Source organism: Macaca thibetana, chromosome 7 (assembly GCF_024542745.1).
Source record: "Macaca thibetana thibetana isolate TM-01 chromosome 7, ASM2454274v1, whole genome shotgun sequence".
In the NCBI taxonomy this organism is placed as follows: Eukaryota; Metazoa; Chordata; class Mammalia; order Primates; family Cercopithecidae; genus Macaca; species Macaca thibetana.
In genome coordinates, this window is record NC_065584.1 from 127,122,192 (window position 1) to 127,144,828 (window position 22,637).

General features: G+C 41.3%; 1 protein-coding gene across 1 annotated transcript in view; it reads left to right on the forward strand.

The window, feature by feature from the left end:
• Positions 1-22,637, forward strand: part of STARD9 (StAR related lipid transfer domain containing 9) — a 153,132-nt gene that overhangs the window by 67,522 nt on the left and 62,973 nt on the right. The window contains exons 5-9 of the mRNA XM_050799310.1: positions 691-723; positions 810-871; positions 1,500-1,612; positions 13,604-13,673; positions 15,108-15,180. Of these exons, the coding sequence (XP_050655267.1) occupies positions 691-723; positions 810-871; positions 1,500-1,612; positions 13,604-13,673; positions 15,108-15,180 (351 nt within the window). The remainder of the gene's footprint in view (positions 1-690; positions 724-809; positions 872-1,499; positions 1,613-13,603; positions 13,674-15,107; positions 15,181-22,637) is intronic.

Here is a 22,637-nt window from a genome sequence, read left to right on the forward strand (position 1 = left end):
TATTTTGAATACTCATATACTCCATTCCCCAGGTGTAGCGAGTCTAGGAGGAACATTGGTAAAGTGTTTTTATCCAAGAATAATGTAACCTTCATTGCATAAAAGCAGGTGTCTGGGTGTTCTGGCTTCTCTTCCTTCTTCTTCTTCTTCTTTTTTTTTTTTTTAAATCAGAGTCTCACTCTGTCGCGCAGGCTGGAGTGCAGTAGCGTCATCTCAGCTCACTGGTAGCTCCACCTCCTGGGTTCATGCCATTCTCCTGCCTCAGCCTCCCGAGTAGCTGGGACTACAGGTGCCCGCCACCGCGCCCGGCTAATTTTTTTAATATTTTTAGTAGAGACGGGGTTTCACGTGTTAGCCAGGATGGTCTCAATCTCCTGACCTCGTGATCCGCCTGCCTCGGCCTCTCAAAGTGCTGGGATTACAGACGTGAGCCACCACACCTGGCCTCCCCTTTTCCTTCTTATGGTGATACATATGCCTCTCATCTGGTACATTTCTTCCATGAGTGTCTCTCAGAGCACTGGCACATAAAAGTCGTCTATATTCTCCAGTGAAACTGCCTGAAGTGAAGAGGCTAGCACAAGGAGTCCAGGCACCCATCCCCCACGCTGAGGATGGTTCCTGGGTATTCGGTGGGGGAGAGCATCATCTTGAGTAAACAATAATGCTTTCTTTTCTTCTGTTCTCCAGGCCTCTGTTGGGCTGACACCACGGATATGTGAGGTATACACTATCTTTTGGCTGGATCCTCTCAAAGTAGGTCTCTGTACAGTTCCTACAATGAAACCCCAACCCTCTGGTTTGTGCAGGGTCTCTTCATCAGGGAGAAAGACTGTGCCTCACTGCCTTCCTCCTGTAGGATAAAAGTAAGGTAAGAACCTACCAAGCTCTGGGATCTGCAGTAGTTCTCCTTCCCCTCCAAATTCTGCCATGTTCAGCTGTCCTCTCTTTGCTTCCAGAGTCACCACAGGGATGGAGAAAAGCCACAGAAGAAATACCTTGCAGTACAAGAGCTGAGAAACATACTTAGGCCCTTGGTTGTAGAAAACTTAATTTCCTACCCATAGACTTAACAAGCAGGTCTTTCCTTCTGTGGCCCAGCTGACCCTGGCTGTCAAGTAGCCCTTGAGATGCCTTCACAGAACAATAGAGCTCAAAGCTCAAGGGTCATGTTTGAAACTCACTCAAGAAACAACCTCTGTAGCTGGGTGTGGTGAATCTGGGAGGCGGAGGTTGCAGTGAGCCGAGATTGTTCCATTGCACTCCAGCCTGTGAAATAGAGTGAGACTCTATCTCAAAAATAAAAATACAATTTAAAAAAAACACTTTTGTATATGTATGGAAAGAGACTCAAGGGGGAACCTTCGCTTGATCAGTGCCTTAGAATGTCAGAGGTGGAGCTGGAACAGGAACTAAGACCTCCTGATTTTTAGCTCAGTGTTGTTTCTACTTTTTTTCAAAATGTAATTATGTTGTTGCCTTCTTCTACTTCTCTCTAGTTTTCTAGAAATCTATAATGAACGGGTGCGAGATCTGTTGAAGCAATCTGGTCAAAAAAAGCCCTATACCCTGCGGGTCAGGGAGCATCCAGAGATGGGGCCCTATGTACAAGGTGAGCTACTGTGGTCCTGGAGATCCGAAACCAAACTGAAGCCTGGGAAGCTCTCCTAATATTCACTAATTCATTGAACATATGTGTAATGAACACTTATTGTGTGCCAACTACTGTACTAGACACTGAATATGTATTAATAGAGAAGACATGGTCCTGCCCTCAGGCAAGCTTACAATCTAGTGGGTGTGAGTCAGGAAACAAACAATTACAAGTAGTGATAAAGGCTAATAAATAAATAGATGTCAGTGGCAAAGAACATTGGAAAGTGTTGGTGACCCACCTTTATGGGGTGATCAAGAAGAGCTTCTCTGAGGAGGAAACATTTAAGCTGAGACCTGAAAGGAGTATAGTCATGTGAAGAATGATGTAACAAGGTGAGAAGTGTTTCGGGAAGAGGGAATGGAATGGACTAGAGCCCTGGGAGAAGGCTTGGTGTTTTCAAGGGGCCAGTGTGGCTAAAGCATGGTGAATGAGAGGGAAAACTGTAGGGAATGTGGTGGGATCTTCAGGCGCCCGATATGGCAGAGCCTCTACTGGTTCCCTGGTAAACCAGTCCCCTTTCTCTTCCATTGGTGGTGGTAGTCAGTAGGTAGGAGAGATAGGGCGAAGTCAGACATCAGACATGGAGTAGGATTTGATGTGTTTCCTAATCAAGTACTGATGTTTGGTGCTTGGTACCATCTGTCTTATATCATTAAGGTAGATCCTGCTATTAAGTAGCAATAGTTGGGTTCTTTTATGGGCGAAGTTTTTACCCTTCCAGGCCACTTATAAGAGTTAATATATGGCCCAGGTGCAATGGCTTATGCCTGTAATCCCAACACTTTGGGAGGCTGAGGTGGGTGAATTGCTGGAGGTCAGGAGTTCAAGACCAGCTTGGCCAACATGGTGAAACCTTGTCTCTACTAAAAATACAAAAGATTAGCTGGGTGTGGTGGTGCATACCTGTAATCCCAGCTACTCAGGAGGCTGAGGCAGGAGAATCGCTTAAACCCAGGAGGCAGAGGTTGCAATGAGTCGAGATTGCGCAACTGCACTCCAGCCTGTGCGACAGAGCGAGACTCCATCTCAAAACAAAACAAAACAAAACAAAGTAATATATACATTTTATGTTCCTATAGCAGTATGCTAGTTTATTTTTTATTTATTTTTTTAGCCACAAGGTCTTATTCTGTAGCCCAAGCTGGAATGCAGTGATGCAGTCATAGCTCCCTGCAACCTGAACTCCTGGGCTCAAGTAATCCTTCCGCCCCAGTCTCCCAGGTAGCTAGGGCTACAGGCGTGCACCTAGGCAGCTAATTTTTAAATTTGCTGTAGAGATGGGATCTCACTGTGTTGCCCAGGCTGGTCTTGAACTCCTGGCCTCAAGTGATCCTCCCACCTCAGCTTCCTAAAGTGCTAGGATTATAGATGTGAGCCAGCACGCCCGGCTGTAGTGTGCTAATTTAAATCCTGATAAGGAGCAGGACAAGAACAATCAAGAGCCGCTGTTCTCTGGTCAGGGCATGGCAAATGGATGATACAATAGGTATGCCAGTGACTGATTCTGCTACCTGTGTCTTTTCCCAAATGTTCAATCATAAATGGCAGCTTAGAAACAACAACAAAAATACCATTTCCTTTGCTAGGAACCAGTTTAAGTTTGCTCTGTAAAACTCTGTGGGTATACATATCTGTGTAAATCAATACTTTCAAGGCAGACCATGAGTCAATGCAGCAGTATCAAACTTCTTATCTTAAAAGTCCGTGTGGGCTGGGTACGGTGGCTCACGCCTGTAATCCCAACACTTTGGGAGGCTTAGGCGGTCGGATCACGAGGTCAGGAGATTGAGACCATCCTGGCCAACATGGTGAAACCCTGTCTCTACTAAAAATACAAAAAATTAGCCGGGCATGGTGGCACATACCTGTAGTCCCAGCTACTCGGGAGGCTGAGGCAGGAGAATTGCTTGAACCCGGGAGGCGGAGGTTGCAGTGAGCCGAGATCCCTCAGCTGCATGCACTCCAGCCTGGTGACAGAGCAAGACTCCGTCTCCAAAAAAAAAGTGTGTATGTATGTGTGGGAGGAGTAACCAGAGGAGAACTCAGACATAGTTCAGATATCCGCATTATACAGAAAACAGTGAAATCTGGAGAAAGTTAAAGGTTGTTCCAAAGTCACACAGCTAGAGTTGGAACAGAATTGAAACTGGGAAACTGTCACTGGACTGGAAGAGAGGAGTGGAACAGAATCCTGAACATCAAGAGCCTGAAGGGAGGCCTAGGAGTCTAGATTATTTGATTGGCATAGTGCCTGCAACCCAGAAAATATGATTCTTGCAAGGTCATACAGCTTGGGTCATATGTCCAACGTCAATGACAGGATCAGGACTCAAATCTCAGGGTTTATGGTGCAAAGTTCAGGACACTTTTGAATACCTTTATGGAGTGAACCCTTGAGGGGAGGGAGGTAAGAAATGCTAAATTCTAAACCAGTGAAAAATCTCTTAGATTCTGTGTCACAAGTTTCTTGAACCACTCTGGACATTCTTAAACCTTTACAAATACAGGTGGACATTTCTTAGTGAAGGAGCCATGAGCTGAAATAGTATAGAACCCACCCTGGAAGCTAGGACCCTGAGTAGTCACACTGAACTATGTTATTCCCATCACCACCCTCTGATGAGATCTTAGTAAACTTTTTTAAAAAAATGTTTTCTTTCTATATATATATCTTATCTATCTGCCCATCCATCTGTCTTAAGGCTCATCCATTCTGTGAATATAACTTTAAAGTGGAAAGTGGTTTCTGGCTTGAAACTAATTCTACAGAAGTTTATTGAGTACCTACAAGATGCCTATAGTATTCCGGGTGCCATGGGAAATATGAAAATATAAGCCCTTAAAGAACTTGCAGTTCCAGTTCAGAATTGTGAGATGGACCTTGATAGCTACCTAAATCCAAAGAAAGGAAAGGAGTAGCCTTTCCATTAGAAAGTTTATTAATTAGATGAGAGATTAAGTTGAAATCTGAAATGCACAATGGCCTCCCCAAAGCACACGTAAGAGGCCAGTGGTTATAGGATCTAAACTGATACCTAAGTGAGACAAAGACAGTACTGTATTTTCACTGTGGTCTTTATTTTAATGTAAAGGTACAGGTGCAAACCAAGAGGTAGGTAGTTGGAACTTGAGAAAAATTCTGTATTTCCTATATACTCAATCTGTAAGTCACAGGAGTTTCCCCCCAACCCCAACCATTTAGTTCTTGTGCCACTTTTTTCTTGCCTTTCTGCATAAACTAGGACCTCTAGTACAATAGTAAATAAAAGTGGTGACAGTCTTGTTCTCAGAGGAAAGCTTCACCATTTTACCATTAAGTAATATATTTGCAATAGTGATTATTTTTAAGAGATATTCTATATGCTTCTCGAACTGTGGTGAAGGCCCAGTTTTTTTTATGGTGGTGTTTTGTTTTTGGATCAGAGTCTCATGCTGTCACCCAGGCTAGAGTGCAGTGGCACGATTGTGACTCACTGCAGCCTCAAACTCCTGGACTCAGGCAGTCCTCCTATCTCAGCCTCCAAAGTAGCTGATACTACAGACATGTGCCATCATGCCAGCTAACTGTTTTTTATTTTTTCTTTTAGAAATGGGGTCTTGCTATGTTGCCCAGGCTAGAAGAACCGTTTTTTTTTTTTTTTTTTTTAATTCCAATCTTTGGCATACTAATACATTTATAAAATAAAATAAGGATGAATTACTAGAAAAATGAATGAAAGCAATGTCTTAATTACAAGCCCCGAATCTTCTTTACTAGATTCAACAGATATAAAATTACTTCATCAAAGTTACCCTTGTATTGTTTTTGATTTTGTTTTTTACTCTGTCACCCAGGCTGGAGTGCAGTGGTAGGATCTCGGCTCACTGCAACCTCCGCCTCCTAGTTCAAGCAATTCTGCTGCCCCAGCCTCCTGAGTAGCTGGGATTACAGGCACGCACCACCATGCCTGGCTAATTTTTGTATTTTTAGTAGAGATGGGGTTTTACCTTATTGGTCAGGCTGGTCTCGAACTCCTGACCTCAGGTAATATACCCACCTTGGCCTCCCAAAGTGCTGGGATTACAGGCATGAGCCACTGCACCTGGCCCCTCATTTTTTTGTTTTTTTTTTTTTTTTTTTTTTTTGTTTTTTTGAGACGGAGTCTCGCTCTGCTGCCCAGGCTGGAGTGCAGTGGCCGGATCTCAGCTCACTGCAAGCTCTGCCTCCCGGGTTCCCGCCATTCTCCGGCCTCAGCCTCCCGAGTAACTGGGACTACAGGCGCCCGCCACCTCGCCCGGCTAGTTTTTTGTATTTTTTAGTAGAGACGGGGTTTCACCGTGTTAGCCAGGATGGTCTCGATCTCCTGACCTCGTGATCCGCCCGTCTCGGCCTCCCAAAGTGCTGGGATTACAGGCTTGAGCCACCGCGCGCAAGAGTCTCCCTCTGTCACCAGGCTGGAGTGCAGTGGTGCGATCTTGGGTCACTGCAACCTCCGCCTCCTGGGTTCAAGCGATTCTCCTGCCTCAGCCTCCTGAGTAGCTGGGACTACGGATGTGCACTACCGCACCCAGCTAACTTTTGTCTTTTTAGTAGAGGTGAGGTTTTACCATGTTGGCCAAGATGGTGTCAAACTCCTGACCTCGTGATCCGCCTGCCTTGGCCTCCTCTTTTTTAGTGTATTTATTTAGAGTTATAAATTTCCCTGTAAGCGTGACTTTAGCTGTATTGCACCAGTTTTACTGTGTAGTGTTTTCATCATTAATCAGTTTAAAAAATATATAATTTCCAATATGATTTCTTTTGACCCATGAGTTTAGAAGTGAGTTTCTTTATTTTTTAACACTCAGGGATTTTCTAGTTGTATTTTTGTTATAGGTATCTAGTTTAATAGTATTGAGTTCAAAGAACATGCTCCATATAATTTCACCTAAAACAACATGTATGCAGACATGCTTTGGATATATTGCAAGTTTGATTCCAGGCCACCACAATAAAGTGAGTATCACAATAAAGCAAAAATCAAAATAAAAACACAAATGTTTTCGTTTCCCAATGTATATGAAAGTTATATTTATGCTATATTTTATTAAGTACAAAGTAGCATTATGTATTAAAAGTGTACATACCTCAATTTAAAAATACTTTATTGCTAAAAAATGCTAGTGGTTGGGCCGGGCGCGGTGGCTCAAGCCTGTAATCCCAGCACTTTGGGAGGCCGAGACGGGCGGATCACGAGGTCAGGAGATCGAGACCATCCTGGTTAACACGGTGAAACCCCGTCTCTACTAAAAAAATACAAAAAATTAGCCGGGCGCGGTGGTGGGCGCCTGTAGTCCCAGCTACTCGGGAGGCTGAGGCAGGAGAATGGCGGGAACCCGGGAGGCGGAGCTTGCAGTGAGCTGAGATCCAGCCGCTGCACTCCAGCACGGGCGACAGAGCGAGACTCTGTCTCAAAAAAAAAAAAAAAAAAAAAAAAAAAAAAAAAAAAAAAAATGCTAGTGGTTACCTGAGCCTTCAGTGAGTCATAATCTCTTTGCTGGTGCAGGATTCTTCCTTAGTGATGAGGGCTGCTGACTGATCAGGATACTGATTGCTGAAGGTTTGGATGGCTGTGGCAATTTCTTAAAACAACTTATGGAGTTTGTTACATAATTGACTCTTCCTTTCATGAAAAATTTTTCTGTAGTGTGAAATGCTGTTTGATAGCATTTTACTCACAGTAGAACTTATTTCAGAGTTGGAGTCAGTCCTCTCAAATCCTGACACTTCTTTATCAACTAAGTTTATGTAATATTCTGTTTCTTTTTTTTGTCATTTCAACAATATTCACAGCATCTTCACCAGGAGTAGCTTCCATCTCAAGAAACCACTTTCTCTGCTCATCCGTAGGAAGCAACCCCTCCTGCATTCACATTTGATCCTGAGATTGTGGCAATTCAGTCACATCTTCAGGCTCCTCTTCTCATTCTGCTTCTCTTGATAGTTCCACCACTCTGGAATTACTTCCTCCACCAAAGTCTTTAACCCTTTAAAGTCATTCGTGAGGGTTGGAACCAACTTCTTCCAAGCCCCTCAATGTTGATATTTTGAGCTCCTCTCATGAGTCATGAATGTCCTTAATGCCATCTGGAATGGTGAATTCTTTCCAGAAAGTTTCCAGTAGACTTTGCCCAGATCCATCAGAGGAATCACTGACAGCTATAGGTTTATGAAATGTATTTCTTAAATTATCAAAGTTGAAAGGACTCCTTGGTCCATGGGCCATAGAACAGATGTTATGTTAGCAAGCATGAAAACAACATTAGCCTTCTTGTATGTCTCCAAGAGAGCCCTTGGGTGACCAGGAACACTGTCAATGAGCAGTAATATTTTGAAAATAATCTTTTTTCTGAGCAGTAGTTCTCAACAGTGGGCTTACTGTAAGCAGATATGCTGTCATCCAGGCTTTATGGTTCCATTTATAGGGCACAGGCAGAGTAGATTTAGCATGAATCTTAAGGGCCCTAGGATTTTTTTTTTTTTTTTTTTGAGAGGGAGGGTCTTGCTCTATCACCCCAACTGGAGTGCAGTGGCGTGATCACAGCTCACTGCAGCCTCAACTTCCCAGGCTCATGTGATTCATTTTCCCACCCATGCGCTACCATAGCTGGCTAATTTTTTGTGTATTTTGTGGAGACAGGGTTTCACCATGTTGCCCAGGCTGGTCTTGAACTCGTGGGCTCAAGAGATCCACCTGCCTTGGCCTCCCAAAGTTCTGGGATTACAGCTGTGAGCCACCACGCCCAGCCTGGCCTTGGGATTTTCAGAGTGATAATGGCTTCAATTTAAAGTCACCAGCGGCCGAGCGTGGTGGCTCATGCCTGTAATGCCAGCACTTTGGGAGGTTGAGGTGGGTGGATCACCTGAGATCAGGAGTTCGAGACCAGCCTGGCCAACATGGTGAAACCCCCATATCTACTAAGAATGCAAAAATTAGCCAGATGTGGTGGCGTGCACCTGTAATTCCAGCTACTCAGGAGGCTAAGGTAGGAGAATCACTTGAACCCGGGAGGCAGAGGTTGCAGTGAGCTGAGATTGTGCCACTGCACTCCAGCCTGGTCAACAAGAGTGAAACTCCATCTCAAATAATAATAATAATAATAAAATAAAGTCACCAGCTACATTAGCCCCTAACAGGATAATCAGCGTGTCCTTTGAAGCTTTGAAACCAGACGTTGGCCGCTTCTTTCTAGCTCTGAAAATCCTAGATGACACCTTTTTCCAGTAGAAGCCTGATTTGTCTACATTGAAATTCTGTTGTTTAGGGTAGCTACCTTCGTTATCTTAGCTTTAGCTGTATCTTTTGGATAACTCGTTACAGCTTCTCCGTCAGCACTTGCTTCACTTTGCACTTTCATGTTACTGAGAAGCTTATTTCCTTAAACCTCTTGAACCAACCTCTGCCAGCTCCAACTTTTCTTCTGCAGCTTCCTCACTTCTCTCAGCCTTCATAGCATTGAAGGGAATCAGGGCTTTGCTCTGGATTAGTCTCTGGCTTAGGAGAATGTTGTGATGGTTTGATCTTCTAACCATAGTGTAAAAACTTTCTTCATATCATCAAGAAGACTGTTTTGTTTTCTTATCATTCATGTATTCAAGGAGTAGAACTTTTAATTTCCTTCAAGAACTTTTCCTTTGCATTCACAGCCTGGCCAACTGTTGGGCACAAGAGGCCTAGCTTTCAGCCTTTCTTGGCTTTCAACATGCCTTCCTTGCTAAACTTTAGCGTTTCTAGCTTTTGATTTAAAATGAGAGCCTCTTTCTTTCACTTGGACACTTAAAGGCCATTGTAGGATTATTAATTGGCCTAATTTCAATATTGTTGTGTCTCAGGGAATAGGGAGGCCTGAGTAGAGCGAGAAGGGTAGGGAAAGGTTGGTTGGTGGAGCAGTCAGAACATATACATTTATCAATTAAGTTCGCTTTTCTATACGGGCAAGGTTCTTGGTGTACCAACATAATTATAATAGTAACATCAAAGATTACTGATCACAGATCATCATAACAGATATAATAATAGGAATAATAATAATGAAAAAATTTGAAATATGTATAGCACGGTTTGATTTGTAGCCTAGCACACTGGCCAGTTTGTGTAAATTTTCTGTGTGTGCTTGAAGAGCGAGTATATTACCCAATTGTTGGGCATGGTGTTTATATATTACTATTTATCAGGTTTGATACTTGTTCAAATCATCTGCGCCCGTATTGATTCTATTTTTCCACTTGTTTTAACAGATACTAAGAAAGGCAAGTTAAACTTTCCTGCTATGAGTATGGATGCATTTTTCTCCTTTTAATTCTGCCAATTTTTGTTTTATGTATTTTGAGGCTTTATTATTACATGCATACAAAATTAGAATTGTTAAAACTTCCTGGTTCGTTGAACCCTTTTTTCATTGTGAAGGATTTTTATCTCTAGTAATGCTTTTACTTTAAAGTCTACTTTGTCAGGCATTAACTAAGCTAGCTTTCTTTGGGTTAGTGTTTGTATTTTTATCTTCTTTTCTATTTTTACTTTCAGTTTTCTTTATATATTTCAGATGTGTTTTTTATTTTAAAAAATTTTCCTTTTGCTTTGTTTTACCTTTGTTTCATCACAATTTTGGTCTTTTAATTTGATATTGTGGTCTGCTTATATTTAATGTAGTCACTAATTTTATTTGGGTTTAAATCTGTTATTTTGTGTTTTCTCTTTACCTTTCCTGTTTTATGTTCCTTTTTCTTTACTTTGTCTTTTGGTTTGATAGCTTTAAAAAATCATTCCATATTTCTTCTCCACTAGCTTATTATTTACACATTGTCATACTATTTTGGCGGTCATTCCAGAGATTACAACATAGACCACTGACTTATCAAAGTCTAATATTTACTGATTGTTCTGCTTCTTCCCAGATAATAAACCTTATAAGACTTGAACTCAGTTTGTCCTTTCTTAAATGCCATTTTTATGGCTCTTAATTGTTAAAGAATATCCTACCTTTTATCTCCGAGTTCCTTCTACTTCAAGAATAATCTCATTTTCCCTCTAGTGTAGATCTGCTATTGACAAGTTCTATTTTGGCTTGTTTGTTTGTTTCAGATAGAGTTTTGCTCTGTCACCCAGGTTGGAGTGCAGTGGTGCGATCTCGGCTCACTGCAACCTCCACCTCCTGGGTTCGGGCACTTCTGCTGCGTCAGCTTCCCGAGTAGCTGGGATTACAGGCGCCTGCTACCACGCCCGGCTAATTTTTGTACTTTTAGTAGAGACAGGGTTTCACCATGTTGGCCAGGCTGATCTTGAACTCCTGACCTAAAGTAATCCACCAGCCTCGGCCTCCCAAAGTGCTGGGATTACAGGCATGAGCCACAACGCCTGGACTGCTTTTCTTATTATTGAAGGTAAAGTTCACTGAGTATAGAATTTTTAATTAATGGTTATTTTCTTTTAGTCGTTAAACATTATACCATTGTCTTCTGTTTTCCACTGTTTTTGCTGAGAAGTCTTCCCTTAGTCTAATTTTTTCAATATTTTTCCTTTAGTCTTTGAACAGTTTATTATGATCTACTTAGGGTTAGATGCGGGATTTTAAAAAATCATGCTGGAGGTTTTGAATCTGTGCTTTTGTATCTTTGTATCAGTTTTGGAAAGTTCTTAACCATTACCTTTCCTTTTCCCCCCCACCTTCCCTCCACTACCATTATCGCTTATAATATTCCTTCTACCCCATTCTTTTGGGACTCTAATTACAAGTATGTTAGGCCTATTCTCTGTATATTCTGCGAGTCTTACCGTTTCTTCTATATTTAATTAATTAATTAGACATGTAGTCTTGCTAATGTTGCCAGACTGGTTTTGGACTCCTGGGCTCAAGGGACCCTCCTGTCTCAGCCTCTCAAGTAGCTGAGATTATAGGTGTGCACTACCATACCTAGCCTCCATTTTTTTTTTTTTTTTTTTTTTTTTTTTTTTTTTTTGAGATGGAGTCTTGCTCTGTCACCCAGGTTGGAGTGCAATGGCGCAATCTCGTCTCATTGCAACCTCCACCTCCCGGGTTCAAGTGATTCACCCTACCTCGGTCTCCCAAGTAGCTGGGATTACAGTCACGTGCCACCACCCCCAGCTGATTTTTGTATTTTCATTAGAGATGGGGTTTCACCATGTTGGTCAGGCTGGTCTTGAACTCCTGACCTTGTGATCTGCCCACCTCAGCCTCCCAAAGTGTTGGGATTACAGACGTGAGCCACTGCACCCGGCTGCCTCCATATTTTTAATCTTTTGTCTCTCTGTGCTAAATTTTGAGTATGTTTCTGATCTGTCTTCTTGCTCACTCATTCTTTCTTCAGCTATGTCTAACCTGCTATTAAACTTTATATTGAGTTTTTATTTTCACTTACAGTATTATTTCTCAGATATCCATTTTATTATTTCATTATAGTTTCCAAGTTTACAGTCTTCTTTCAGCTCCTTGAAAATAGTAAGCAGAGTTACTTTGTTTTTGAAACGAAGTTTTGCTCTTATTGTCCAGGCTGGAGTGCGATGGTGAAATCTCGGCTCACTGCAGCCCTGCCTCCTGGGTCCAAGTGATTCTCCTGCCCCAGGCTCCTGAGTAGCTTGGCCTATAGGCTCCTGCCACCACATCCGGCTAATTTTTTTGTTTTTTTGGTAGAGGTGGGGTTTCACCATCTTTGCCAGGCTGGTCTTGGAACTCCTGACCTCATGATCTACCTGCCTCGGGCTCCCAAAGTGCTGGGATTACAGGCATGAGCCACCGAGCCTGCCCCCCCACCCCCACACTTTTTTTATTTTGAGACAGAATTTCGCTCTTGTTACCCACGCTAGAGTGCAATGGCGCGACCTCCACTCTCCACAACCTCCGCCTCCCAGGTTCAAGGGATTCTCCTGCCTCAGCCTCCCAGGTAGCTGGGATTACAGGCCTGTGCCACCACGCCCAGCTAATTTTGCATTTTTAGCAGAGACAGTGTTTCTCCATGTTCTCCAGGCTGGTCTCAAACCCCTGACCTCAGGTCTGCCCGCCTCAGCCTCCCAAAGTGCTAGGATCACAGGCATGAGTCACAGCACCCAGCCTTCAGAGTTACTTTTAGATTGACCTGGTAGCCTCAGTATCTGGGTCTTTCTTGGATTGCTTTCTATTGACTATTATTTTTGTTGGTTTCATTTATGTTACTTTGTTATTTTCGGTGTAATTGTATTTAGTAATAAGCCCATGAAGTTACTTTGTTTTTGAATCTCTAATACAGAGATGCTCTAGAACAGTTGGGAAGGCCTTTGGGACTTGGTTAGTAACCAGCCATGAAGATTTACTTTCATACCCGTAGGCTCCTCTTCACCTATCTAAAGCCTCCCCATTCTATAGTGGCTAAATTTAAGTCTCACTTCTATAGAGCCTGCCCTGACGACGCCTCTGATCTCCTCGTGTATCATCTTTCCAACTTCTGTGGCACTTGGCCATATTGTCTTGTATAGTGTAACTTACCATGATTGTAAACTGTGGGAGGACAGAGACAAGTGTACTGTGTATTTTGTATGCCAAACCGAGTCTGCCACCTTGTGGGGAAAACAACACTGGCCTACCTCAGGGACTTTGTGAGGGCCAAATGAGGTAATATATGAGAACAGTTCTTATAACCTATATAGCAGAATTGTAAGGAATTATAGTTGTTGTTAGCATATGGTCTATATGAATTATAGACCGTAATCTCCGTGAGAGCAGAGACCTGTATTCCTAGAGCCTATCATATACCTGACAAGAGGTTTCCAATAAATATTTCTTGATTTAATTTATTATCTGAATGAATTTGGCCAGATTCCCTCATTTTTGTCTATTAAATAATATGAAATAGGAATGATAAAGACTTACAAGAAAAGGTTAAACTTTACCAAAAATTTCATTTAATTTCTTTTTTCTGTTTCACAAATCCGATAGGTTTATCTCAACATGTAGTTACCAATTACAAGCAAGTAATCCAACTCTTGGAGGAGGGAATTGCAAACAGGTAACAGGTTTGTTTGTTTCTATCATTCTTTTATCCTCACACTCCTATCCTGTGTTCCCATTTCCCTTTGGGGAGTGTATAATGACACTTAAAATTGTCTCTGTGTAGAGGTGTTCACAACCAGGAGGCTCTTTCCAGAACAGTAGTGTTCCCAGTTTAAGGGGTGGTGACTAAGATTTAGTCTCTTCTCACTAGTAATTAAGCTGGAATCTGTTCTGGACATAGTAATATTAGGCAGTAAGCCCAAGGAAGTTACTCTACTTTGTTTAGAGCTTCTAAATTTGGAAGAAAAGATTCTTACCTGCATTGTCCTCTCCTCAGGTTTGATAGATATAAGGACAAATATAGTGTAAAAGTTTCAGAAAACCTTTTTTTTTTTCTAGTTTTGCATACTTGTAGCCCCCTGAAAGACTGTTTTGAATCTGCTATGAATAACCAGGTGCTGTAGATTCCCCTAAAAGCTATTGTAAATTGTAATAACATGCCGTTTGTAAGTTACTATGAAATACCTAGAATATTACTAGTAAATGTCCCTAACAAAGGCTTTTTTCCCTGGGGTAAAAAAGTCTATAGAGCCTTCTATTTATCCTGTTCATAGCAGGACCAAGTTAATTGAACATAAAGGAAGAAATTTATATTTAACATTCTCCTGAGCTTCATGGAACTCTCCTGGAGACACTTGCTTCTGGTCTTCAGGATACCCTGAGCTCCGTGATTTTTCAGTGTCAAATTTGAATCATGAGACTAGCCTCTAGATTTTGGCCCTTTTCTTCAATTCTCCAGATCATCTGAGAACAGAACACGGTGAGATGCTCTTAGATAAAGGAAAACCTCTCCTGACTTTGAAGGTTAACACTGTAATGGATTTCTAAGGGAGATATGAATTCTGCCTGGCTTAAGCATGATATTGATGTGATTTGAGATCTCATTTCCAAGATCTTTCTGACACTGTAGAATTAATATTTGATTAATAGAATTTGATTAAACACAGAATATTAATTCAAAACTTACCTTCTCTGTCTTTGAGGTACCTTCTCAGCAAGCTCTCTACATCCACTTGTCTTATTAAAATGGGTCTAAGAATAAAATAAAATGAAAGAATAAAATAAAATAAAATGGGTCTATCTTGGTCATGTTCTTCCAGGTTGATGACGTGCTAGTCTTCATTTCTCTTTACACTCGAATTTTTGCTTCTATTGCTTAAAAAAAAGTTTCAGTGTATTTTAGTATGAAGCTGCACTCCGTTTTATTCTCAGATAGCACCTAGCGTGCTGCTTCTGCCCTCTTTGGACTATTCCTCTTTACGAAACTGAACTAAATATGATTCTCATCTGTGAATCTCAGCACTAACATTTATTGTATTCCCTATAGATCCTTAAGAATCCACCACGTGTGAACAATCCTCGTCCTAACAGTTTTTCCTTGTATACACAGAATCACAGCAGCCACCCATGTTCATGAGGCCAGCAGCAGATCCCACGCCATTTTCACTATCCACTACACGCAGGTTGGTAACCCCTTATGTTTGGTGAGATTTCTTCCTCTCCTTGTACCTTTAAACCACTTTCTTGTCTTCCTTCCTATTTCTGTTTGTTTGTTTTTGATACAGGGTCTCACTCTGTTGCCCTGACTGGAGTGCAGTGGTGTAATCTCGGTTCACCACAACCTGTGCCTCCCAGGCTCAAGTGATTCTCCTGCCTCAGCCTCCCGAGTAGCTGGGATTATAGGCACGTGCCACCATGCCCAGCAAAATTTTTTTGTATTTTTAGTAGAGATGGGATTTCACCATGTTGGCCAGACTGATCTCAAACTCCTGACCTCAAATTATCCACCTGACTCGGCCTGCCTAAGTGCTGGAATTACAGATGTGAGCCACCGCCCCCGGCCCTATTTCTTTTCCTTTTCTCCTACTCTCACATTTATAGGTCCTCTGATAGAACCTAATATTATAAACCGGATTTACACACAATCCATTAAGCTGTACACCCAGAATGGGTAGAAGCATTTTATAAAGACTAATCAAAATATCTTCTGCTTGTATTTGTTTTTAACATTTTACAATACTTTCACATCTGTGTGATCAGTGTGGACATTTAAAACAAAAGGTTGAAAAGAAAATAAGCATTAAAATGAAATATTAGAAGATTCACTTCCATTATGATGGAATGAGGAGGTCAAGTCATATCCCCAGAAAGCAACTATAAAGCTGGACAAAATCCTTTCTGTGGTCTGAAAATAGATTAAAGGAATGTAACAAAAGTGAGGAGCACCACACCCAAAATAAAACAATGACCAAAAACTTCCTAAATTTGTGAAAATCATTTAGAGATCTAAGAATCTCAAAGGACTCCAAGTAAAATAAACACAAAGAGATCCACACCTAGACACATCATATTTAAACTGTTGAAAGACAAAGAGAACATCTTAAAAACAGCGAAAAGTGACTCATACAGGAGAACAATTACATGATGAATGGCTGACTTCTCATCAGAAGCATTGAACCCTAGAGGGCAGGGTGCTGAGAGAATGTAAAAAACTGTCAATAAGAACGTTCCCAGATTGGGGGGGGGGGAAAGGTAGAATTTATTGGCAGCAGACTTACCTGACAAGAAAACTAAATGAAATCTTCTAGGCTGAAAGAAAGTGATGTTAGAAAGTATCTTAAATCTATAGGAGACAATGAAATATCTGGGAATGGTAAATGTGTGAGTAAATATAAAAAAACCTACATTCTTTCTCATTTCTTCTCCTAACGTCAATAAAAGAATGAGATTACGTAAAACCATAATTATAACAATGCATTTTTGTACATTGTCATATATGAAAATAACAGCACAAGGGAAGTGAAATATATATTTAAGTAGAGTTTCTATATTTTACAGGAATTAAGTTAGTATTACTTTGAAGTAGATCATAAAGATATGTATTGTAATCTGGAGAGCAACTACTAAGAAAATAGCTCAAAAACATAATTTTAAAAATCAGCATTTCTTCTGCCACCTCTGAGCAAAAAAAAACCCAACAGAAATTAAAATGTTACATATTAATAAAAATACTTAACAGTTAAAGGCAGTGAAGGAAGAGCAGGAACAAAGGAGATATGAGACACAGAAAAAAGAAAAATCAGACATGGATGGTTCTGAGCACATCAATAATTAAATGCATTAAGTGTGAATCGCCTAAGGTACAAATTTTCAAATTGCATAAAAGCAAGACCCAACTATATGCTGTCTATAAGAAACACACCTTAGAACCACAGACACGGGTTGAAAGTAAAAGGATGGGAAAAGATATACCATAAAAATAGTAACCATAAGTCTTAGCCAGAGTAATGAGACAAGAGAAAGAAATAAAGGGCATCCAGATCAGTAAAGAGGAAGTCAAACTTGCTATTTGCTGACAACATGATTGTGTATCTAGAAAACTCTAAAGATTTATCCAAAGAGCTCCTGGAACTGGTAAATGAATTCAGCGAAGTTTCAAGATACAAAATTAATGCACATAAATCAGTAGCCCTGCTGTATACCAGCAGCAAGCAAGCTGAGAATCAAATCAAGAACTCAACATTTTTTACAATAGCTGCAAAAAAAAAAAAAACACTTAGGAATATATTTAACCAAGGAAGTGACAGACCTCTACAAGGAGAACTACAAAACATTGCTGAAAGAAATCATAGATGACACAAACAAATGGAAACATATCTATGCTCATGGATGGATAGAATCAGTATTGTGAAAATGACCATACTGCCTAAAGCAGTCTACAAATTCAATGCAATCCCCATCAAAATACCACCATCGTTCTTCACAGAACTAGAAAAGACAGTCCTAAAATTCATATGGAACCAAAAAAGAGCCCACATAGTCAAAGCAAGATTAAGCAAAAAGAACAAATCTGGGCCAGGCACAGTGGCTCATGCCTGTAATCCCAGCACTTTGGGAGGCCAAGGCAGGTGGATCACTTGAGGTCAGGAGTTTGAGACCAGCCTGGCCAACATGGTGAAACCCCCCTCTACTAAAAATAGAAAAAATTAGCTGGGCGTGATGGTGGGCACCTGTAATCCCAGCTACTCGGGTGGCTGAGGCAGGAGAATCTATTGAACCTGGTAGGCAGAGGCTGCAGTGAGCCGAGATCACGCCACTGCACTCCAGCCTGGGCAACAGAATGAGATTTCATCTCAAAAACGACAAAACCAAATCTGGATGCATTACATTACCCAACTTCAAAGTATACTAGAAGGCCAATAGTTACCAAAAACAGCATGGTACTGGGACAAAAACAGACATATAGACCAATGGAACAGAACAGAAAAATGCAGAAATAAAGCCAAATACTTACAGTCAACTAATCTTCGACAAAGCAAACAAAAATGTAAAGTAGGGAAAGGACACCCTGTTCAACAAATGTTGCTGGGATAATTGGCAAGCCACATGTAGGGGAATGACATTGGATCCTCATCTCTCACATTATACAAAAATCAACTCAAGATGGATCAAAGACTTAAAAGACCTAAAACCATAAAAATTCTAGAAGATAACATTGGAAAAATCCTTGTAGACATTGGCTTAGGCAAAGACTTCATGAGCAAGAATCCAAAAGCAAATGCAACAAAAACAAAGATAAATAGATGGGACTTAAATAAAACAAAAATCTTTTGCACAGCAAAAGAAGTAATCAGCAGAGTAAACAGCCCACAGAATGGGAGAAAATCTTTGCAATCTATGCATCCTACAAAGGACTAATATCCAGAATCTACAAGGAACTCAAACAGCAAGAAAAAAACAGTCCCATCAAAAAGTGGGCTAAGGACATGAATAAACAGTTCTCAAAAGAAGATACACAAATGGTAACAAACATAGGGAAAAAAAAAGCTCAACATCACTGATTATCAGGGAAATGCAAATCAAAACCACAATACAATACCACCTTACTCCTGCAAGAATGGCCATGATCAAAAAAGAGGCTGGGTCGGTGGCTCATGCCTGTAATCCCAGCACTTTGGGAGGCTGAGCCAGGTGGATCACCTGAGGTCAGGCGTTCGAGACTAGCCTGGCCAACGTGGTGAAATGCTGTATCTACTAAAAATACAAAAATTAGCTGTGTGTGGTGTCACGCTCCTGTAGTCCCAGCTACTCATGAGGCTGAGGCCAGAGAATTGCTTGAACCTGGGAGGCAGAGGTTGCAGTGAGACAAGATCACGCCACTGCACTCCAGCCATCTTAAAAAAAAAAAAAAAAATTGGCGTGGATATGGTGAAAAGGGAATGCTTTTACACTGTTGGTGGGAATATAAACTAGTACCACCGTTATGGGCAACTGTGTGGAGATTCCTTAAAGAACTACAAGTAGATTTACCCAGAGGAAAAGAAGTCGTTATATGAAAAAGATACTTTCACATGCATGTGTTAGCAGCACAATTCACATCTGCAAAAATATAGAACCAGCCCAAATGTCCATCAGTCAATGAGTGGATAAAGAAAATGTGGTGGCCGGGCGCGGTGGCTCAAGCCTGTAATCCCAGCACTTTGGGAGGCCGAGACGGGCGGATCACGAGGTCAGGAGATCGAGACCATCCTGGCTAACATGGTGAAACCCCGTCTCTACTAAAAATACAAAAAACTAGCCGGGCGAGGTGGCGGGCGCCTGTAGTCCCAGCTACTTGGGAGGCCTGAGGCAGGAGAATGGCGTAAACCCGGGAGACGGAGCTTGCAGTGAGCTGAGATCCGGCCACTGCACTCCAGCCCGGGCTACAGAGCAAGACTCCGTCTCAAAAAAAAAAAAAAAGAAAAGAAAAAAAGAAAATGTGGTATATGTATACTGTGGAATACTACTCAGCCATAAGAAGGCACGAAATAATGGCATTTGCAGCAACCTGGATGGAATTGGAGACCATTATTCTAAGTTAAGTACCTCAGGAATGGAAAACCAAACATATCTTCTCACTCATAAGTGGGAGCTAAGCTATGAGGACACAAAGGCATAGAATGATACAAAAGCATAAGGACACAACGGCATAAGAATAAGAATGGACTCTGGGGACTTGTGGGAAAGGGGGGTAAGGGATAAAAGACTACACCTTAGGTACAAGGTACACTGTTTGAGTGATGGGTGCACCAAAATCTCAGAAATCACCACTAAATAATTTATTCATGTAACCAGACACCATCTCTTCCTCCAAAACCTATTGAAAAATTTTAAAAAGTAAGCATAAGAGAACTGGAGTGGTATTTTAATGTCAGGCAAAAAAATAGGTTTTAAGGCTGGGCGTGGTGGCTCAAGCCTGTAATCCCAGCCCTTTGGGAAGCTGAGGTGGATGGATCGCCTGAGGTCAGGAGTTTGAGACCAGCCTGGCCAACATGGTGAAACCCCGTTACTACTAAAAATACAAAAAAAAAAAAAAAAAAAAAAAAAAAAAAGCCAAGCATGTGGTCCCAGCTACTTGGAAGGCTGAGGCAGGAGAATCACTTGAATCTAGGAGGCAGAAGTTGCAGTGAGCTGAGATCGCACCATCGCACTCCAGCCTGGGCGACAAGAGCGAGATTCCGTCTTAAAAAAAAAAAAAAAAAAAAAAATTGGTTTTAAGACAAATACTAGAGACAGGAATATTTCATAATGACAAAGGGTCAGTCAGTACATTGAAGAAATATAACATTTATAAATGTATGCACTCTGAACAACCAAACCTCAAAATACATGAAAAAACTGATGGAATTGAAAGATTAAAATAGACAGTTCAATAATGGTTGGATATTTTGGTACCTAATTTCCAGTAGTAGGTAGATAACCAAACAGAAATCAGTGAGGAAATAGAAGATTTGAGCAACATTATCAAACTATGTGACCTAACTGACATTTTCAGAACACTTCATTCAACATCACAGAATACACATATTTTCAAGTGCACATGGAGCATTCTCTGAGATAAACCCTATGCTTCCTAAAGCTAAAGTAACCAAGATAGTGTGGTGGTAGAGTTAAGATAAATAGATTACAGGAACAGAATAGAGTCCAAAATAGACTCATACATATATAGGCAACTGATTTTTAATAAAGTTGCAAAGGCGATTCAGTGGAGAAAATATCTTTTCAGCAAGTGATGGGAGACCAGTTGGATGTCTACATGAAAAAAAACTTTGATCTATGTTTTGCACTTTATCGAAAAGTTAACTCAATTGAATCATAGATCTAAGTGGGAAACCTGAAACTATTAAACTTTAGAAGATAACTTAAACCGAACGTTTGTGATTTTTGATTAGGCAAAGGTTTTATAGATATGGCACTGAAAACACAAATTGAACAAAAGTACAAATTGAAATTTGAAATTTGAAGTTAATCAAAATTTCAAACTTTTGCACTTTTATAATTTTTTTTTGAGACAGGGTCACACTCTGTCACCCAGGCTAGGGTGCAGTGGCACAATCATGGCTCACTGCAGCCTCAACCTCCTGGGCTCAAGCGATCCTCCCACCTCAGCCTCCGAAGTAGCTGGGACTTACAGGTGTGTGTGTGTGTGTACACTTACAGTGTACAAAATCACTTTTTTATTTTTATTTTTTGTAGAGACAAGATCTTGTTATATTGCCCAGGCTGGTCTTAAATCCCTAGGCTCAAGTGATCCTCCTGCCTCAGCCTCCCAGAATGCTGCGATTACAGGCATGACCCACCATGCCTGGCCTTTTGCACTTTTTTTTTTTTTTAAATAATGATACTGAGTCTTGCTCTGTCTCCCAGGTTGGAGCACAGTGGCATGATCTTGACCTATTGCAACCTCCACCTCCCGGATTCAAGTAATTCTCCTGCCTCAGCCACCTAAGTAGCTGGGATTACAGGCACGCATTACCATGCCTGGCTAATTTTTGTATTTTTAGTAGAGACGGGGTTTCACCATGTTGGCCAGGCTGGTCTCGAACTCCTGACCTCAAGCAATCCAGCTTGCCTCTGCCTCCCAAAGTCCTGGGATTACAGGCATAAACCACCGTGCCTGGCCCCTTTTTTCTCTCTTAAAGACACTGTTAGGAGAATAAAAAGAAATGCAGGCCAAGTACAGTAGTTCATGCCTGTAATCCCACAACTTTGCGAGGCCGAGGCGGGTGGATCACTTGAGGTCAGGAGTTTGAGACCAGCCTGGCTAAGATGGTGAAAACCGTGTCTCTACTAAAAATACAAAAATTAGCCAGGCTTGGTGGCAGGCACCTGTAATCCCAGCTACTTGGGAGGCTGAGGAGGAGAATTGCTTGAACCCAGCAGGTGGAGGTTGCAGTGAGCTGAGATCGTGCCATTGCACCCCAGCTGGTTGAAAGAGCAAGTCTCCCTCTCAAAAAAAAAAAAGAAAAAGCAACAGATAGGTAGAACTTTGCTAAACATACATCCAATGAAAGAATTATATCCAGAATATATGAAGAACTCTAAACACCATAAGAAAACAACTCAAAACAATGGCAAAAATTTTGAACTGACATTTCACTAAACAAAATATGCTAGTGACAATTAAGTACTTGCAAAAATTCTCAACATCCTTATTCATTAGGGAAACACAAATTAGAACCAAATGAGATACCACTACCCACCTTTTAACATGGCTAAAATGCTAAGTATCAGCAAGTTGCCTAGGAGCAGGAGTTTTCATACACTGCTCTACTGGTGGGAATGTAAATGGTGTAACAACTTTGGAAAAGAGTTTAGCAGGTTTGTATTTTTGTGTTTTTTTTTTTTTTTTTTTTTTTTTTGAGATGGAGTCTCGCTGTATCACCCAGGCTGGAGTTCAGTGGCACGATCTTGGCTCACTGCAACCTCCGCCTCCCGGGTTCAAGCGATTCTCCTGCCTCAGCCTCCTGAGTAGCTGGGACTACAGGCGCCCGCCACCATGCTGGGCTAATTTTTGTATTTGTAGTAGAGACGGGGTTTCACCATGTTTGCCAGGATGGTCTCAATCTCCTGACCTCGTGATCCACCCACCTCCGCCTCC